Genomic DNA, 17329 nt, shown 5'->3' with positions numbered 1-17329 from the left:
TTTATTTCCAGTGGAATCCCAAAGCGACTACCACATGAAGACATACGGCTCGCTGCTCACGACCACGCCCTTCGACAACGGCATCAGGTACATCACCGTCGCTCCGGAACCACCGATCTACCACCGCACCACCACCCACCACCATAAGCACACCACGCACCATGGGACCTCGCAGGTGGACCATATGCAGGTAAGATTGAAATATTTTCTCTTGATATTTTATTGTATAATGGATTACAAAGAAAAAGTCAAAGACTTTGATAGGACCTTGACTATGTTTGACGTCTGATGTTTAAAACTAAAAATAAATGACTTGAGGAAGTATTTCCTTAAATGACCATCAAAATTGATTTACTACCTGGAAAACTTGGCTATGGTTACTTGCCTATATTTATTAGTGTGTTTGAAGCCCACACCCACAATTCCCAATTGACATTGTAATTTCTATGCAGCAGTTCCATAACAACATAATCCTAGATGGCTACGATATTAAGATTTGCGTCAATTATACGGAGACTAAGAATTTTTCGACCATTGTACTCCCTTAACTAGATTTCTTTTATAAAATTCTTCCAGGAAAACCGCGAAGAACAAAGCCCAATCACCACAATGTCGGAACAAACCGTTGGCCCCAACGAAGTAGCACAAATCTCCGAACCGGTGATCGAGACTACCACAGAAACAACTACAGTAGCGACTACGACCACGACTACGACTACTACTACGACCACAACAACTACGACCACGCCAAGACCGACTACTACGCTGGAACCGACTAAATATTGCATTGTGAAGAAACCAGAGAGTGATGATCAGGCGCAGTATATCAAGATGGGGGAGACTAGACGAGTGAGTATCATGTGATGTTATTCAGAAAATAGTTTAGGTAAATGCTACATTTTTATGAATCAACGTAATAGTTTGAAATGTTAATAGTTAGTTAAACTTGTTCATTTAAAACTGTATAGTAAGTTGCTCACATAACCGTTACAAACAAAGCACTACATTATTTTCTGTCTTCGACTGACTCAGGCCTATAAAATAGTAGCCGCGAACAACAAGCAGATATTTTTGTTATTGTATACTTTTCACAAGAATCAAAAGGTAGATTAATAGATACTTACCTATCCCAATAAATCTAGCTATTATGAGCTGCAATTAAAGATTGAGAACAAGCATTGAATCTTATTTCAAATCACATTATATCATTACTAGTAATATCTATCTTATAGCCAAAAATCTTTTTCCCAGTTATACCGTTCAGCCGAGCTAGCCGAGTGCACAGACCTGTGCGTGTGCGAGGCTTCCCTGCAGGTGTCGTGCAAGGTGGCGTGCGTGCCCCGCGCGCCGTGCTCCTCGCGCCTCGCGCACTACTCGCACGCCGCGCCCGCCTACCAAGCTTATAGGGGCCGCTGCTACTGCTACTCCGGCTCTTTCATCTGCATGAGGCCTAATCCTGGTAAGTTAGGATTCTGTTGAATTTAGTTTTTATTTTTGAGACAATTTTTATTTTTTAACCCATTACTGACCCACTGCAGGGCAAGGGTCTCCTTCCAAAAGAGCGGGAGGGGTTAGACCTTTAGTCCAATGACTTTTTGAGACAATATATATATAATTTTTTGTTAAATCTAGAAAAACGGAATATAATTTAATTTGATGCTATAATAAGAGGTTATTACAAAAAAAATCCCCGATGTTGTTATCTGATCAAATGTGTTCAGGTACCATATATCGCCGATAGCCCAAGAGTATTGCATACAAGCCGGTCAAATTTTTCTATGGCTGTTTGTATGGCATGTAAAAATGGTTATCCTACATAAATTTAATACTATTGGGACGGTGAGACAGCAAAACATAAGCAGCTTAAATGTGTCACAACTGTGTGTATGTCACAACTGTGGTCTTTTCTTTATAATTTCAGGAGAATACAAGCTTCCCGAAGGTGTGTACTTGCTGCTTGGCTTCAGCGCGGTGGATGAGGCGCTCTTACGTCCTCACACTGGTCTTGGAGCTGAAGATGCTGTGCGTCTACTGCAGCAGTACCTCTACACTGTACACAATGAAGGAGTGAGTAGACGCTTACATACAATATTGCCTTCGTTTTTTTTGAAGACGTTGGCAATATTATAGTTTTTTAAACTGCACGTTTGTCGCAGTGGTTAATGTGGTTACCTCGCCGCAATAGCCGTAGCGCCGCGTGTGGTGGGGTGGAATCTCACGCGGGACAAATCTTTGGGTGATGAGCGCGAGTATTTGTTCTAAAAAAACCGATCTAGCCTGGAAAAATGTAAGACAAACAAAAGTTCAAATTAAACCCAACCTTTTTCTTAAAAATGAATTTGTCATTACAGACCAACTGCACTCTGACTCTCTTCAACATCAGCAATGAGAACGTGATCATCTCTGCCAGCGTCCCGCCGCGGGAGCAGGAGGCACTCAGGGAGGCTGGCGATGCGTTACTCGATAGAGAGAAGGTAGCATTACCTAATTTATCATATCCTTAGCTAAATACGAAACGTAAGAACAATGACATAAACAATGCAAGTAGAGGTAAAGTATTCTGGACATCTTGGTAGCAAACATCTTGAGGCTTGTGAGAAAACTGCTCTTTCTTCGTGCGAAGTCACCATTTTTCTTTTTGCTGTTTTCAGGAGGAATGCATCGACGTTCTCAAAGTGGTAAAAGGCCGCATTAACTCTCAACACGAAGATATCTCCTCACACCTGCTTCTATCTATCTTCAAGATCGCTGAAGTAGACGTCGTCTACCCCACCCCTCCGAGCTCGGCCATCACCTCCCACAGGCCAATCAAACTGTTCTACATCATCATCACCATCATCACCTTACTCTATCACTTCAACTTCTCTCTTGACAACCTCATCACCATGTTTTTCTTCGAGGGTTTCGTCAATTCTTTGTCGAATTTATTCAAAACTAAGCTAAGTAAAGGGTTCACTACCCCTATCATGTTAGACATCGTTCCTTTCGAGAGATATTTTATAAAAAATATCAATTTTATACCTATTTTGAAATGTTACGATGAATTTATTGATAATTGTAATGTAGTTGTTGTAAATTACATTGAGAATTGGCACGATGCACTCGCTTTAGGTAACGCACAAATGAAACATATCACAAAATATTTAGCGTTAAGTAACATAGATGTATATAAATATAAGGAAATGATACATATCATAAAAGCTGTGAGTATTACAATATTTAATAATTTTAATGAACTTGTTGCTAATGCAATTATACTTAAATATTTTTCTAGAGATGTGTATTACGAAATTGGATGTAACTATTATGATTCGATGAAGCTTTTTGGTGATTTCATTTTTGGAAATATCGCGTCCTCTTCTTATGGGATTGTAAAATCCATTAGCTTAGGACTGACTCTAGACGTAGCATGAAGACTGAGATGAATAACTAAACATATCATAGTTGTATTTCGTTTTATTTTCGACTTAGAACTGGTGCTTTGTAGGTCGATCTTAAAGGCTGGGTTTTGTAAATAAGTGTATTACGCCTTTTACACTGTTAGTCCTTTGTTTTACTCCGGTAGTGTAGATGGTTTTGTGCGGCAGACATTTGACTATCTCAATACTCAATACTACATTAACTTGACTATTTTCTGAGCTTTTATTATTGCTATTATCATTATTGGAAGCTCTATTGATGTTTCGGTATATCTGATATTGAAAAAACATCATTATCTTTCGATTTTTTAGTATCAATCAGTTTATTTTCTACTTTTCTAAACTTATTTTCTTGTACTAAAATGTCTGCGGCATTAAAAACCAAAAGACCTTTGTTTCCCTAAAATAGATTAGTCTCTGAAGTAGTTTGTATATCGCCTTTCTGTTAGATGACTGTAAGTAGTTAATTATATCCATCAATGTGAATGCACTTTAGCAAATACAAAGTTTGGGTGAAATTTTGCAACTAAATCTGTTAATTTTAATATTTCGAGGATTTCAATCTCTATCTCGTTTTCAATCCATATACTTTAACAGTTTGATTTTCTTACTGAGAAAGTCTTAGTAGCCCTTCGGAAATCTTGCTTTGGGTATAAAATGTTGAAACCAGTATATTACAGGCTGCTATCGCTGTATTAAGTATAAACCACAAAGTTTTGGCGATAAAATGTACGAATTCTTGATTAAAATGAGCCTCTTCAGTAAATATATGCTGACCTAAATGAAATGGATTGTATGCTCATACAATAAAACCTTCTTGTTACTATACTTGTGAGAAATCAGGGTTTGATTCAATGAAAAGGTTACAGGAACCTGAAATGCATATTTACTAATGTAAATTGTATTATAAATATTTAAAAATATATCTTCCTATATATACACATATCAATGAATATTTACTTGATATAAATCCCACTTGTCTATATCAAATATTGTTTAAAATCTTCACTATTACCCTTTTTATACAAAATCTAAATACACCCTTTCATATATCAATATACAGAAGATAATATCTATTTCTACTAAATAAATATATTTTCTATTTATACCTACATATTTATAGAGATGTTTGCACCATAGTCGGTGTTAATTATATTCACCAACCATTATCAAAATTTCTTTCAAATATTTTCTCCAATAGCTGACTTAATATAGTTACTATACCGCGGGTGTAACCGAAATGTCGCTATAGAGTCTCTATGTAAAAACCACTTGTTCTAAGCTCATCGCTCTGAAAGATGGTTTGCGTAATCCTAGGCGCTTTATGAATGCGGTTCAGTCACAGCTAATAAATAGTTTGATACTGACAATGTAAGGCTCTCCTTCTTGCTATGCTGTATCGGTCAGGGCACCGCCATAGGAAAGTCAGCTTCGCTGTGCAGTGTTTCATAGCACTTTTAAATATCATAATAATGTCGTCCTGGCCGATTTCGGCTACGGCGGCCAGTTTCATTAAAACCAGCCAACTGTGCAGGACTTTGTTTATAGTGGCCAGGTGTGTGCACAATACACAGGTACACTCTCTGTTCCTTTACTCTCATAGTCTGGTGGGACAGCTAAACCGACACGACTAGAGAGAGAAAAGAGAAATATTATATAAGTACGTTTGACCGACGATTGCCACCGCCCGACGTCAGCATAGGAAAAGATTAATTCTATAGCCCTTCATACAAAACTAAAATGACTCAATATCGAAGATTTGAGTAGCCTTGTGCACGAAGGGCCTTAATGGCGATATAGTCGTATTTTTAAAGTTGCAAAATTTTACCCAAAATAAATCTATGTAATTACGTTAGAGGACACGTTAGTTAAATGTATTCCCGATACATTACACTTCATAGTAAATGTATTGTAATGTAAAATGGTAAAGAATGAAGCTTTAATTTGAAGTAGACATAGATCTTGTGTTTAATTGTATAGACTTTAGACAAGCTGTTTGACTGTTAGATACTTGATGTACAAAGATTTCTTGTTATTTTATTACCTATATTTTTGCGGCGAAACCTGGGTAAAATGATTTTTTTTATTACTGTCCCACTGCGGGGCAAGGGTCTCCTCCCAAACGAGGGGGAGGGGTATGGAATAGCATAATCAATCATATAATCATGGATGAGATATATTACACAGAAAGTATGATATGTTCTTTGAATAAATTTGAGATTTCTTTCTCAACTAAATTGTTTGAAATTAAAATACATTGTTCTGTGTATATTGTCGTTATTGGAGTTGAGAATTGGACGCTTTTAGTGTTCATTAAATGAAAAAAATTAGTTTGAACGTCTTAACAACAAATTGTAGTAGACATTTCATCGGTAGGAATTATCGTTTTTCTAAAATGTATCAGTCTGCATTTGGTAAGAATGTTTCAAATCAAGTTGCACAAATCTCTTGAATAAATTTGATAAATATTTTAAGTGATTGATGATGAATCTTCGAAAAAATATTACTACCATATTGTATCCAGGTTTCGCCGGTCAAAAGCATGCTTGTTGGATTCAAAATTCCTCTGGACGCGAAAGTCTGTTGAATACATATCATTATTATAATAAATGTCAGTCTGTTGACTATTTAGAATAAAATTAACATCTAAAACAATATCGCTATTTGTTACTTGAAAGTAACAACGAAATTTTCAGTTATTAGTTTCAAATTAAGGTAAAGTAAACTATAAAATAACCTACACACTATTGTAATAATATTTCAAAACTATTTAAAATGAAAACTACCACCTAAAATATCTGTAAAAATTAAATCAGAAAATATAGTTCTTGAAACTTAAATCACTATTAAAAATATTTTTTGACAATCATCAGTAGTATTTAAATCTGTAAAACAGGATATATTCCGAATAAAATCAACGCTTTAAATGTTGAAATCATATAGAGACACTAAATTAATGAAATATATTATAACTATCAGAAAAAAATATAAACTTATAAAGTGACTATCACTGACTATCACGATATATGTTAAAACACATCTGTTAATGTGTAAATCCTTCCATAATAGCCTTATTTCACTGAAAAAGCAATAATACTCGGTCCATAGCTTTTTTAAGTTTAAAATTTAATCAATATTTATGGTCCGAATGCTTAATTGCACAATCACGCTTCGATATTATTTAAATTGTACAGATATTTACAGTTTTCTCGACTATCAGTGAATATATGTTTGATATTTTGTCGAGAAACAAAATATTAAAGTATCTGTTGTATATTTATTATTATAATTGGATCATATAAAAGTTGTAAAAATATAGTATATTATAAAATTGTTTTCAATTGAAAAATGTTACTCGTTTAAAATGTGTTGTAACTCAGTGTTACCATAATTTTATTGTATGGGTTTAATACCTTACATTATGATCCAAAATGAAAAGAATACATATCAAAATGGAAACTTTGCGAAATTAATGTATCGATACATATCAACAAAGCTCAATTTTATACCTATTGTATTTCTAGCATTAGATATTGCAAAGCAAATGGCGTACATCTTTATGTAGCTTAGAATTTAGAGAAGAAAACGTAGTTATATTATAAAATAAATTTACAAGAAGAATTAGATGAAAATATTTCTAAAATTGAATGTTGAATTCTGTTGTAGATGTGATGAAATATCGTTCTTGTTTTTTTTTTATTATATTATTGTACATTTTTGAAAATGTTAACTTGGTTTAGATTAGAAATCTGGATGTTTTCTTATTACGTCCTTTTATCCCGGACTTGTAATATCGTTAGTGCACGCCTCATGCCTTCCATGTAAATAAGATATAGAAAATACATAGTAATATTACACTGGAAAGTATATATAATTTTTAAATGAAATTGTTTACTATCTGCACTCATACTTATAAAGTTGTAATTCTACAAAAAAATACGACACAAAATTTTAAGAATGTTTAATTTTTCACAATTATCATTATTATAAATAAGTGTAATAATTGTTTATTATTGATAAATAAATGTGCTGTTTGTTTGTTAATTGTTTTACAGTATGAAGTTTATTTAAGTCGCTTCTAAAATGTGTGTTAGAATAATGTCATTGACTATCATGTAGTCTTGATGTATAGCAATATTAATGATCGTAGACACATTTAATATCGGTTTGGGAATCTTAAAACTCTTTATTTTGTTCCCCATTGCATAGAAACTTTTGAATAAAAATATATTTCCGTCCTAACTATAAAATAGGATAGGTGTTCATTCCTTGTATATGTTTATTTGTAGCTATGTATCTTTATAGATGTTTATACGAGTTAATATAACAATTGATAGTGGTTTACAAAATTTTATATTCATCTGTCAATACCTACATAGCACTCTAATATTATATTATTTATTGACTATCAAATTTGATATTTATAATTGATATAAATTTATCGAAATCTACAGTCTTTTATATATATTTTTGTTGTTGTCTGGATATTTTTTTGTTGAAATGTGTTTTCCAAACCGATATTGAAGGATTAAAATTAAATAAATAAAAATTGTGAATACACAGCACTGTAGTGATATGCGTAACGGAGCTTCTAAAAGATTAACATTGTTTTATACACTATTACATACATTACGTCGTATTATTGTATTATTTGTCATCGTCCGCAGACGTGATGGGTCTTATGTCATTTTGTTGTAGCTAAATAAAGAGAATTCATACAAATTTGGGCTTTTTATTTTTAATTCATCCTTAGCGTTGACTCCTGGTAAATATCTAATCTTAGGTGCATTTAATCACGCCGTCACATAGGGGTAGGCAATAGTAGGCATTAAGGCAGAGACCAGAGGTCTCAAACCAACTATTTTACAGTATTAACTGCATTTTTTATAATCTATAGACATCCTGTGTCATCTTTTTGAGCTATGCACTAATTTTCTTTAATTTTACTGAAATTAATATCGTCTATCATAAATTCCACGAACATTTCCAATCGATCTTAGCGACATCTATTTTTTATATGCGCACACTAATATAGTTAGCCTACCCGCTGTAATACTAGATGACGCTAGTAGCAATTAGAACTAAACTTTTTTCCTCAGTTTATATATTTTTTTAAATACTTAGCAACCAGCCATGAAATACGGCGTATAATTCATTTTAATTATTGTTACTTGAGAGATGATTTCGTTTCGTCAAGTACAAACATCACAAAAATTATCAATGTTTGCACTGAAATCTACTCATCCATAGATGGCATAAGCTACAATGTAGCCTATGTATCAACATTTTATATTTTAACTTTGGTCAAATGAAATTAATGACACAACACAACTAAAAATCTTAACATTTTCTGTATGTTACATAAGTAGACTGTAATGATAATTTTATTAATTATTTAATTATCATTTTGATATTACCCATATTAATATTAAATTTGTCTGAGATTTATTTGCTGGTCGTTCTTGTATTCCTATTAAATAATCGATAGTTAGGAGTGGTCTATGTGTAAAACTTATAATATGTTACTTTTGTTAAAGTAAGCAAAATGTTGAACAGTAAAACTTAAAGATCATTCATTGTAGTATTAAAAGTGTGCTGAGATAAATTTGTATTATATGTAGTGTTGTATTATGTTGCGATGTGTAGTTTGTTCCTATCGCATGCTACCTACACCAGGTTAATAAATAAAACCAACATTAAAATTAAAAACTTTAAAGTTTATTAATACTTAAACATAAAATCAGTCTCGAAATGGCGTAGCCAGATTAATTAAAATTTACAGAATTTACAAGCACAAAACATAGAAATGCACCTTTGGATAATAATATTTACTTCTTGTCCTTCTTGTCGTCGGTACCTTCGCTCTGGTCTTTGATCTCCTTGCGCACGGGTCCCGTCTGCGTGATGGGCACGGGTCTCTCGCCCTTGATGGCGTCGGGCACCTTCCTGGGCGCCGTGATGGAGAGCACGCCGTCGGACGACAGGCGCGACTCCACGCTCTCGGGCGCAGCGCCCTCGGGCAGCGCGTAGCGGCGCACGAACTGCCGGCTGATGTACCCGTGCTCGTCCTTCTTCTCCTCGTGCTTGCCCTCAACCACGATGTAACCGTCTACCGTCTTAACTGAGATCTCCTCCGGCGAGAAGTGCTGGACGTCGAGGTTCACCTGGAACTTATCCTTGTCTGCCTTGATGCTTGAACCCAGATCCTTAGCAGCGGCCGCGAGGTGTCTCCATGGGCGGTAGTACTCCCTCGACGGAATAGGTGCTACGGCAACGGAAAGCAGGTCGTCCGGAGTCAACCCCAAGCCAAAATGCTGGTCGAAGATGTGGCGAGGGCGACGGAAACCAAAATCGTCCAAGAAATATGGCAGCAGAGACATTTTGTTTCTTTCTTGATGTTTTTCCTCCAAAATAAATCGCTTGTAGTCGCTTTGAGAGCGGTTGAAGATCGCTTGTTGCTTCGAGCTTCGCTTGTTTAGTTCAACTGATTGCCGATGCCGCGCCTCGGTCGCCTTTTATACTTTGTGTACAGCGCCATCTCGTATCGCGTAGAAAGTACTAGAAGCGTAATATTAGTCAGCTGTTCGCAACAGGGGAGTTGAACCTTTGGGTCGCATTGATAACGTGTATGATATAACACTTAATGGTAGTAAGTATTAAGTTGGTAGTTATTAAAAAATAACTTAAAATAACTTTCTTCTTTAAAATACTGAAGCTTAAATTCATTTTAATTAGTCAGTCAAGGGGAATTAATGGTTATATTGACTAACTCTGTTTAAACAATAATGTACTAACTAGGTGTTTATATAACCTATTACTTCAAACCTCTGTTCTATTTTGATTTTTGTAGCAACCCAACCAAATCTTAAATCATTATAAATCTACCTTATGTGGAAATGATTATTATAAAGTGAAACTGTAATTTGTCGTTAATATAATATTAACTTTCTGAGAAATATGTTAATAATTGATTGATTTCAAAATATAATTAGGTATATTCCTTGTTTACGAAACGTTTATAACGTAAATAAGGAACGTTTATAAAGTAATTTAACGAATTTTTTTTTAAATTATTATTTTCGTATATGCATTTAAAACAGTATTTATAAAAATCTCCTATTTCACATTCGACTTTTGTAATCGATTCACATTAAAGTTTAAACATACAAACACAAATTGAAACAATTTCAATCTCAAAATATCAACAAGGACATCAATGAAAGCAACCCGAATGTTGAGCGCCCCTGTTTATCGACGTAAAATGGGTCAGTGACCGGGTGGAATCCTCGAGAAATATTACATCGTCGCTCTCGTTCTACGCGCTCTATGCAGTTCTACGATGTTCTCGAATGTCACGTTCAAGGACGTTGCAATTTTAAATTTGAGTTAAGAACGCAGCTGTTGAAAAAAAAAATACCGGAATGATTTTGAATGGAACAGCTGTTTGGCTTTTGTGAACCCGTTTTTTTTACTATTGATATTGTTATTTAAATTGGGAATGTGCTTTAATTAAATTTGTTATTATTTAAATAGCACTGGAAAAATTATGATAACATTTATCTATTGTTATTTGAAATAAACGATAAAGTCAAATATGTTTTCTTAGCTATATCACTACGAAATAAAACATTGCAATTGGTTTTTAATCATATTTGCATAATTTGAACAGGCACCGGTAGGTACACTTATAAAATTATTATTATCGTTGAATATGGAATAAGTTCGTATTCAATCTCACTTTGAGAATCTGCCATAGGTAGGAACAATAATAGTTTTTTTTTTGTTAATTTAATTTTCTAATTTTGTGGGTGGACTTTAAAAAACGATTTACTCATAACTTGGCATAAAGGTATTTTAATTTTTGAACATCTGTCGATCTCATATCTTATAATTTCCATAATTATTGAACTAAGTGCTATACAGCTGAGCTGTGTAGTTACAGCTGTTTAATGAAAAAAAGACCTACCCATGTATTTCTCAGTTACATTTAGACGTAGGAAAATCTAGAACGCATTCTTGACACTTAAGCTGGCTTCCAACAAACATGCTATTATGTTTATGACTTAAAAAAATAGAAATTAGATTAACTTTTAATCGTTACTCATAAAAATAATCATCCAGTCTACAAATGAGTACCAAAAATCCTTTTAGATAAAAATGCCAGTGAACATCAATCGCACAGCCGATTAGCTTAATAGCATTTATCGAGAAAAGATAAACCAGCCATCAAAAACCTAATCACAAAAAATACACGATAACAAAACAAACATCAATATTCGAAGTCTAGAAAGAGCGAGATGAAACAATAATTCAATTATCTAGTACATTGCAACAATATTTATTTCTATAAAGTACTAAATATAAACACTAAGGTCAATTTGGGTAACTTTGAATCATTTGGATAACATTGACAGTGGGAATTTGAACTAGTTGCGATTATTTTTTCATATGAAACACAATTGGTAAAAGTTTGCAAAACTAAAATAAACCTTTATCAGTTGTGTTGGTATACCCAGGTTGATTGTACATCGAACAATGCTCCCTTATGTTCTAGAAATTGTCTGATTTCAACGGTCTGCGTGAACTTTGTCGAGAATGTTCAGCGATCAATACTACCACTACCACCCGCCACCCTTACGTCTGCCTGGACCTACATACTATATTATTGTCTAGGTTAGGTATACCGTCTGTGTTTTGCGTAGTGTAAACTTACAGAGCTGACAATTATTTTTCGTAATATTGAATGATACTTAATAATATTTTTCCTGACATAAAATGAATGATGTAAATTTATATTCTATTAATAAAATATTTTTTGAATCGGTTCGGTACTTTTAGCGGTTACTTAATTATCTATCCGCTATAAATTCAATCTATCTATTACTACCTTGGATCCTAGGATGCTAAAGACCAATAAAGGATCAAATTAAATTCCTTAAAGCCCCCAAACATCGGAAATGAAAGAAAGAATATCTTAGAAAGTCCTAGAACCACGATCTCTACCTTTTTGTAGCATTTATTCTGATTAAGTGGGTACCTACCTAACTTGGTATGTAAGTAAAGAAAAAAAAACAATTATACCTAAATAATATTAAAGAAACATCGATCCAATTAACATTATTGCTGATTAATAATGTATTATTAAAGAAATATTCTAGTAAGACCACATTTCAAGGCAGTTCAAAAGTCTTAAGACTTTCTTTAAGTCACAATGAATCATCATTTTGCTTTCCACAAATATTATTGCTACTAAAACAGAATTTGTAACACAAATTTTTCATGAACATGCTTTTACCTATAACAAATAATACTCTCGAGAATCTTTACTGCTTATTTACTATATAGATCTATTCTTTCTTTCATTGACGTCACTAACCTTACTAGGTACCCTACATGTAAACCTAGGTCTGAGCACTTTATGAGATTATTCTATTGACGTATGTGACCTAGATTGGGTGTGGTTATGGTACCTACATACTATATAGCATACCTAATACCTAGATACAATATACATAAATCTAGATCATTGGGTGCGGTTGTATTATAGTCAATAGGTGCAAATAGATTGATCTCATTGACCATTGATATGGAAGCTATTTATAGTAAATTACATGAATAAAAGATTAAAATATGAAGAATTATGTAGGTACAAAGTTTTTTTTTATAATTTAATGGTGACTGTTGGGTGTTGGCTAATATTTCTTCTTATCAATGTTATTATAAGTGTTAATTAAATACCAGAGTTACACAGTTAAAGAGTAAATAACTTGTTTTAAGATAAATAATGTATTTTTTTTCTTATGAATGATGAGTGAATTTAGATTTTGATATTAAAGCCAGTCATAGTTTAAATAAATTAAGATATTTTTTTTCCATTTATTCCTAAGAAAATAGGTAGGTCTTACCTACTTACTATTTTAATGCTGTAATTAAATAAGATTTATACACTTACCAACTAGGTACTTAAAATATACCTACGAACATTATTTTTACTGTTCACTTATAATATGATTTAGAGCTGTGATACTTAGTTGTAGTACCTACCTACCTACCCGTAACTTGAGTTAAATTAAACCTAAAATAGGTTTTCTTAATCATCCAACATTATTACCTACTTACCTACCTTACACAATAATTTCATTCCTACCTACATTTTGAATAATCATTCTAAAATATTAATTCATCATTACATACGCAATGCGATAATTTCGCGAAAGAATTTCCTTACAGAGTTTGTTTATAAACAACATCGCGCATTCTCGTGGCATCGAACTTCACGAAAATTCGCGACCAGACGGCCGAGCGTCATCATGGCCGCCATTGTACATACACAATATTACGTCAATGTGTGAGTCAAAGCTACGTATGTGTTGTACCCGCGAGCAGCGCGCGCAGACATTTCTCGTACTTTCTAGAACTCGCTACTCGACACCAGATGGCGCTGCTCATTGTGTGTATAAATACCGGCGCGTTTCGACACCGGTATGTCAATTGAACACAAGCGCTCAAAGCGATAACAAGCTTACCAAGCGAAACTACCTGCGATCTCATTCTCGGTTACCTTCGAAGAAAAAAAAAAGTAAAAATGTCTCTGCTACCATTCGTTCTCGGATACGAATATCCTCGTCGTTACCATCACCACAACCACTGGCCCAGCCGCCTTCTCGACCAGGACTTCGGTTTGGCGCTCACTCCAGATGACCTGCTCACCGCTGTGGCGACTCCCATGTTCTCTGAAGACTACATCAGACCATGGCGACAGATGGCAGCGGCTGCGCGGGACGTGGGCTCAAGCATCAAGACCGACAAAGATAAGTTCCAAGTAAACCTCGACGTCCAGCACTTCTCGCCGGAGGAGATCTCTGTTAAGACGGTGGACGGCTACGTCGTGGTCGAGGGTAAGCACGAGGAGAAGAAGGACGAGCACGGGTACATCAGCCGGCAGTTCGTGCGCCGCTACGCGCTGCCCGAGGGCGCGGCGCCCGAGAGCGTGGAGTCGCGCCTGTCGTCCGACGGCGTGCTCTCCATCACGGCGCCCAGGAAGGTGCCCGACGCCATCAAGGGCGAGAGACCCGTGCCCATCACGCAGACAGGACCCGTGCGCAAGGAGATCAAAGACCAAAGCGAACCAAATGGAGAGAAGAAGTAATTCAGTAGTTTTTTAACCCTTTCCTAAAGTATTATACCTATGTATGTAAGTGTATTCCCCAGTATGCTACGAGACTGATTTGTGATTGTGTTTGAAGTGATTTTAGTTTTTAAGTTCGAAATAAATTATTTCTTTTATATTTTAAAACGTGTTGTCTTTTTATTCCTAATACCTTCATTACAAAATATATGAACACACTAACACTTAAGTGTTGAACCTTCACAAATATACTATAGAACACTAGCTACTCACACATGACACTTAATATTTATCAAAAAATCGACTGGGAACTCATAAAATATAATTATTGAAACTAGAATGATTGAAGTAAGTCATACATACTTGATAAGTAAATAATACTATGAACATACTAGTACAGTCACTTAATTACTTTACCGTGCCACATCTCAATAATACTCTGACTACACAATTGCAGTTACTAAATAACTAGGCACTAGAATTAAATATATGAGTTTACTTCATGCTACAATTTATAGTATACTTGCTACAGGTAAGGCCATTACACTTTGCCTGAATACTCAAAATAATGCATATAAGTTCCCAAAGGGGACAATATCGCCCTCTCGTACTCGTATTTGTCGGGGCAATAACAGTTACAAACATTCACATCGAAATAAGTATAGACTGTTATGCAGGAGCGCGCTATTGGTAATTTTTTACTTTATCCTTGTACAATGGCCGCCCCGGTTTACACGGAAAAATTAGTAGGTAGCTATTATAGAAGTTAGAAGCTATATAGCTTCTCCCAAACCTACAAAACTCAACAAAAGCGTACCTATGTTAAATTCAAGCGCAATAACGTCAATGGCGCCCGCCAACTTATGTCGGCAACTTTTCAGCGGACTAGTTGGTCAACTGAGCGTTTGTGTACGTTGGCTGCCGACATGCTGTCGGGTGGTCTCAGTGGGGTCTGTGACTCCGGGTCTCCGGGATTTAATGTATTATAGAATACAGGAATTAACGTGAACACGCATTTTACCTTAAAATGCCTAACGTTTCGGCGAAGGTTGCATTCGCCGTGATCACAGGCTGACTCAAACGGGAATGCGGCGACTTTCTAATTGTTTTAACAAAAAAAACTATTCTCATACAAACAATTCACTTTAATACAATATCAACATCACTTCAGAAACTCATGACATCCACTTCGGTTTATCCGGAGCCGAAGCAGGCTGTTCCTTCGAATCCTTCCCCTCACTAGCTTTACCACTATCAATAGGAATTATAAGCGAACTGCTAACATCCGGCGAGGTATAAGACCTTGGAGCAGTCACCGTCAGCACTCCCTCAGGAGACATATGCGAGGTCATTTCTTTAATACGACAACCATCAGGCAAAGTAAATTTCCTTACAAATCTTCTTTCTATATGCCCATCTTTCGTATTCCTTTCTTGTTTACCTTCTATCACGACGTAATCTGGATCCGCTTTCACTGATATTTCTTCTTTTTTATAATGGCGAAGGTTTAAAGTGACCTGGAACTTGTCTTTACGTATTTTGATGTAAGGTTTGCTGGATCGAGCGTGTCTGATCGCGGTTGAAGGTAGCGGCTGGATCTTTAGAAGTGGGCTTAGTATGAAACGGGATCGGCAAAGCATTTTTGTTTGGACATGATTTTACTGTTGTTTGAATATCCCTGTAGTATGGGTTTGAAGAATATTGTATACTTTACATAAAATTTAGGTCGGTTTCTTCGATTAATGATTGAAATGACAGGACCATGATTTTGACGGGTCAAGAGCGTAGATTATAACTTAAGTATAGATCACACTAACTTTTATCTGAATTTCATCACGACATTTGGTTTTAATAGTTATTCTGTATAACCAAATAAGACTCGTTCATGAGTATTTAACGAGGCTATTGAACAAGTATTATAACATATCACACGATTTTCTTGCCTTTTTGCATGTCGGATGAATAGTTCAAAACTCAGATTTATAAAAAAAAACAGAAATATTTAAAAAATCACTCGTTTATCTATGTAAAATCAACTGTCAACGTCACAATCCTGTCACAACAAATCAAAATAAAATGCTCAATAGACTCACATTATTAAACCCATTATTACGACTTCAGAAATACCCTGAAACCATATTTATCAGACATACAAGGTCTTTTAAACCTACAGTGAAAATAGGCCGAGAAAGGTTTCAGATAACTTTAGACCTTAGTACTTATAACCAAGACGAGATAACAGTCAAAGCGCACCCTCAATATGTAGTAATAGAAGGGAAGAAAGAAAGAGAAACGGCTGAAGGGTATACTGTCAAACAATTTGTGAAGAAATTTCGCCTCCCAGATGGTTGTAAGATCAAGGAAATGAGGTCCAGTCTTTCTCCTGAAGGGATCTTGACTGTGGTGGCTCCCAGGTCTCATGTAACACCAGAATTGGCTAATATTGTGATCATACCCATTATTCCTGAGGGAAGAAAGAGTGAGGGCAAGGTTAAGAAGAGTTCCCTAACCAATAACCCTTGTAGGAAGTATCCTAAAGTTATTCCCATAAAAAAGAAATGAACGTTTGATGTAAGGCGTGATTTGGTGATTTTGTATGTTTTTTTTGTTTTATATTACTGCGTGCAATAAAAAATTATTATTATTGGGTTGTTATCTTTGAAACGAATAAAGGAAATGGTATACAATTTAGCCTAGCCTTTCTTTCAACTATTTTGAATCTCACCGGATACATATTATTCATGAAGCAACTGCCTATCGGACTTCAAAACCCAGTTAGCGG

The 17329-nt window shown here is 35.0% G+C and overlaps 5 protein-coding genes across 7 annotated transcripts in view; 3 read left to right on the top strand and 2 right to left on the bottom strand.

Annotated features, from left to right (window-relative positions):
- The window catches only part of LOC142983926 (uncharacterized), a 241187-nt gene extending 233052 nt beyond the window's left edge, over positions 1-8135 (top strand). For all 3 annotated transcript variants that reach the window (XM_076131135.1, XM_076131136.1, XM_076131134.1), the window contains 6 exons: positions 12-190; positions 577-849; positions 1252-1459; positions 1922-2067; positions 2352-2474; positions 2652-8135. In XM_076131135.1, the coding sequence (XP_075987250.1) occupies positions 12-190; positions 577-849; positions 1252-1459; positions 1922-2067; positions 2352-2474; positions 2652-3413 (1691 nt within the window). In that variant the 3' untranslated portion in view covers positions 3414-8135. The remainder of the gene's footprint in view (positions 1-11; positions 191-576; positions 850-1251; positions 1460-1921; positions 2068-2351; positions 2475-2651) is intronic.
- A 980-nt stretch (positions 8136-9115) lies between these two features.
- LOC142983916 (protein lethal(2)essential for life-like) lies at positions 9116-9928 on the bottom strand. Its single transcript, XM_076131117.1, has one exon. It carries the CDS (start codon positions 9797-9799, stop codon positions 9248-9250), a length of 552 nt encoding a protein of 183 aa, XP_075987232.1. The 5' UTR covers positions 9800-9928; the 3' UTR covers positions 9116-9247.
- Positions 9929-13891: 3963 nt separating this feature from the next.
- Positions 13892-14715, top strand: LOC142983885 (protein lethal(2)essential for life-like). The gene has a single exon (XM_076131062.1). The coding sequence runs from the start codon at positions 14005-14007 to the stop codon at positions 14566-14568; it is 564 nt and encodes a 187-aa protein (XP_075987177.1). The 5' UTR covers positions 13892-14004; the 3' UTR covers positions 14569-14715.
- A 1007-nt stretch (positions 14716-15722) lies between these two features.
- LOC142984004 (heat shock protein 26-like) lies at positions 15723-16187 on the bottom strand. The gene has a single exon (XM_076131267.1). The coding sequence runs from the start codon at positions 16185-16187 to the stop codon at positions 15723-15725; it is 465 nt and encodes a 154-aa protein (XP_075987382.1).
- Positions 16188-16623: 436 nt separating this feature from the next.
- Positions 16624-17109, top strand: LOC142984003 (protein lethal(2)essential for life-like). The gene has a single exon (XM_076131266.1). The coding sequence runs from the start codon at positions 16624-16626 to the stop codon at positions 17107-17109; it is 486 nt and encodes a 161-aa protein (XP_075987381.1).
- Positions 17110-17329: the final 220 nt, after the last annotated feature.

Source organism: Anticarsia gemmatalis, chromosome 25 (genome assembly GCF_050436995.1).
Source record: "Anticarsia gemmatalis isolate Benzon Research Colony breed Stoneville strain chromosome 25, ilAntGemm2 primary, whole genome shotgun sequence".
In the NCBI taxonomy this organism is placed as follows: Eukaryota; Metazoa; Arthropoda; class Insecta; order Lepidoptera; family Erebidae; genus Anticarsia; species Anticarsia gemmatalis.
This window is presented reverse-complemented; position numbering and strand designations above follow the sequence as displayed.

Bases quoted from the DNA above. Each gene is read 5' to 3' on its own strand.
- LOC142984003 (XM_076131266.1), top strand. From the start codon at position 16,624: ATGCTCAATAGACTCACATTATTAAACCCATTATTACGACTTCAGAAA.
- LOC142983916 (XM_076131117.1), bottom strand. From the start codon at position 9,799: ATGTCTCTGCTGCCATATTTCTTGGACGATTTTGGTTTCCGTCGCCCT.
- LOC142983885 (XM_076131062.1), top strand. From the start codon at position 14,005: ATGTCTCTGCTACCATTCGTTCTCGGATACGAATATCCTCGTCGTTAC.
- LOC142984004 (XM_076131267.1), bottom strand. From the start codon at position 16,187: ATGCTTTGCCGATCCCGTTTCATACTAAGCCCACTTCTAAAGATCCAG.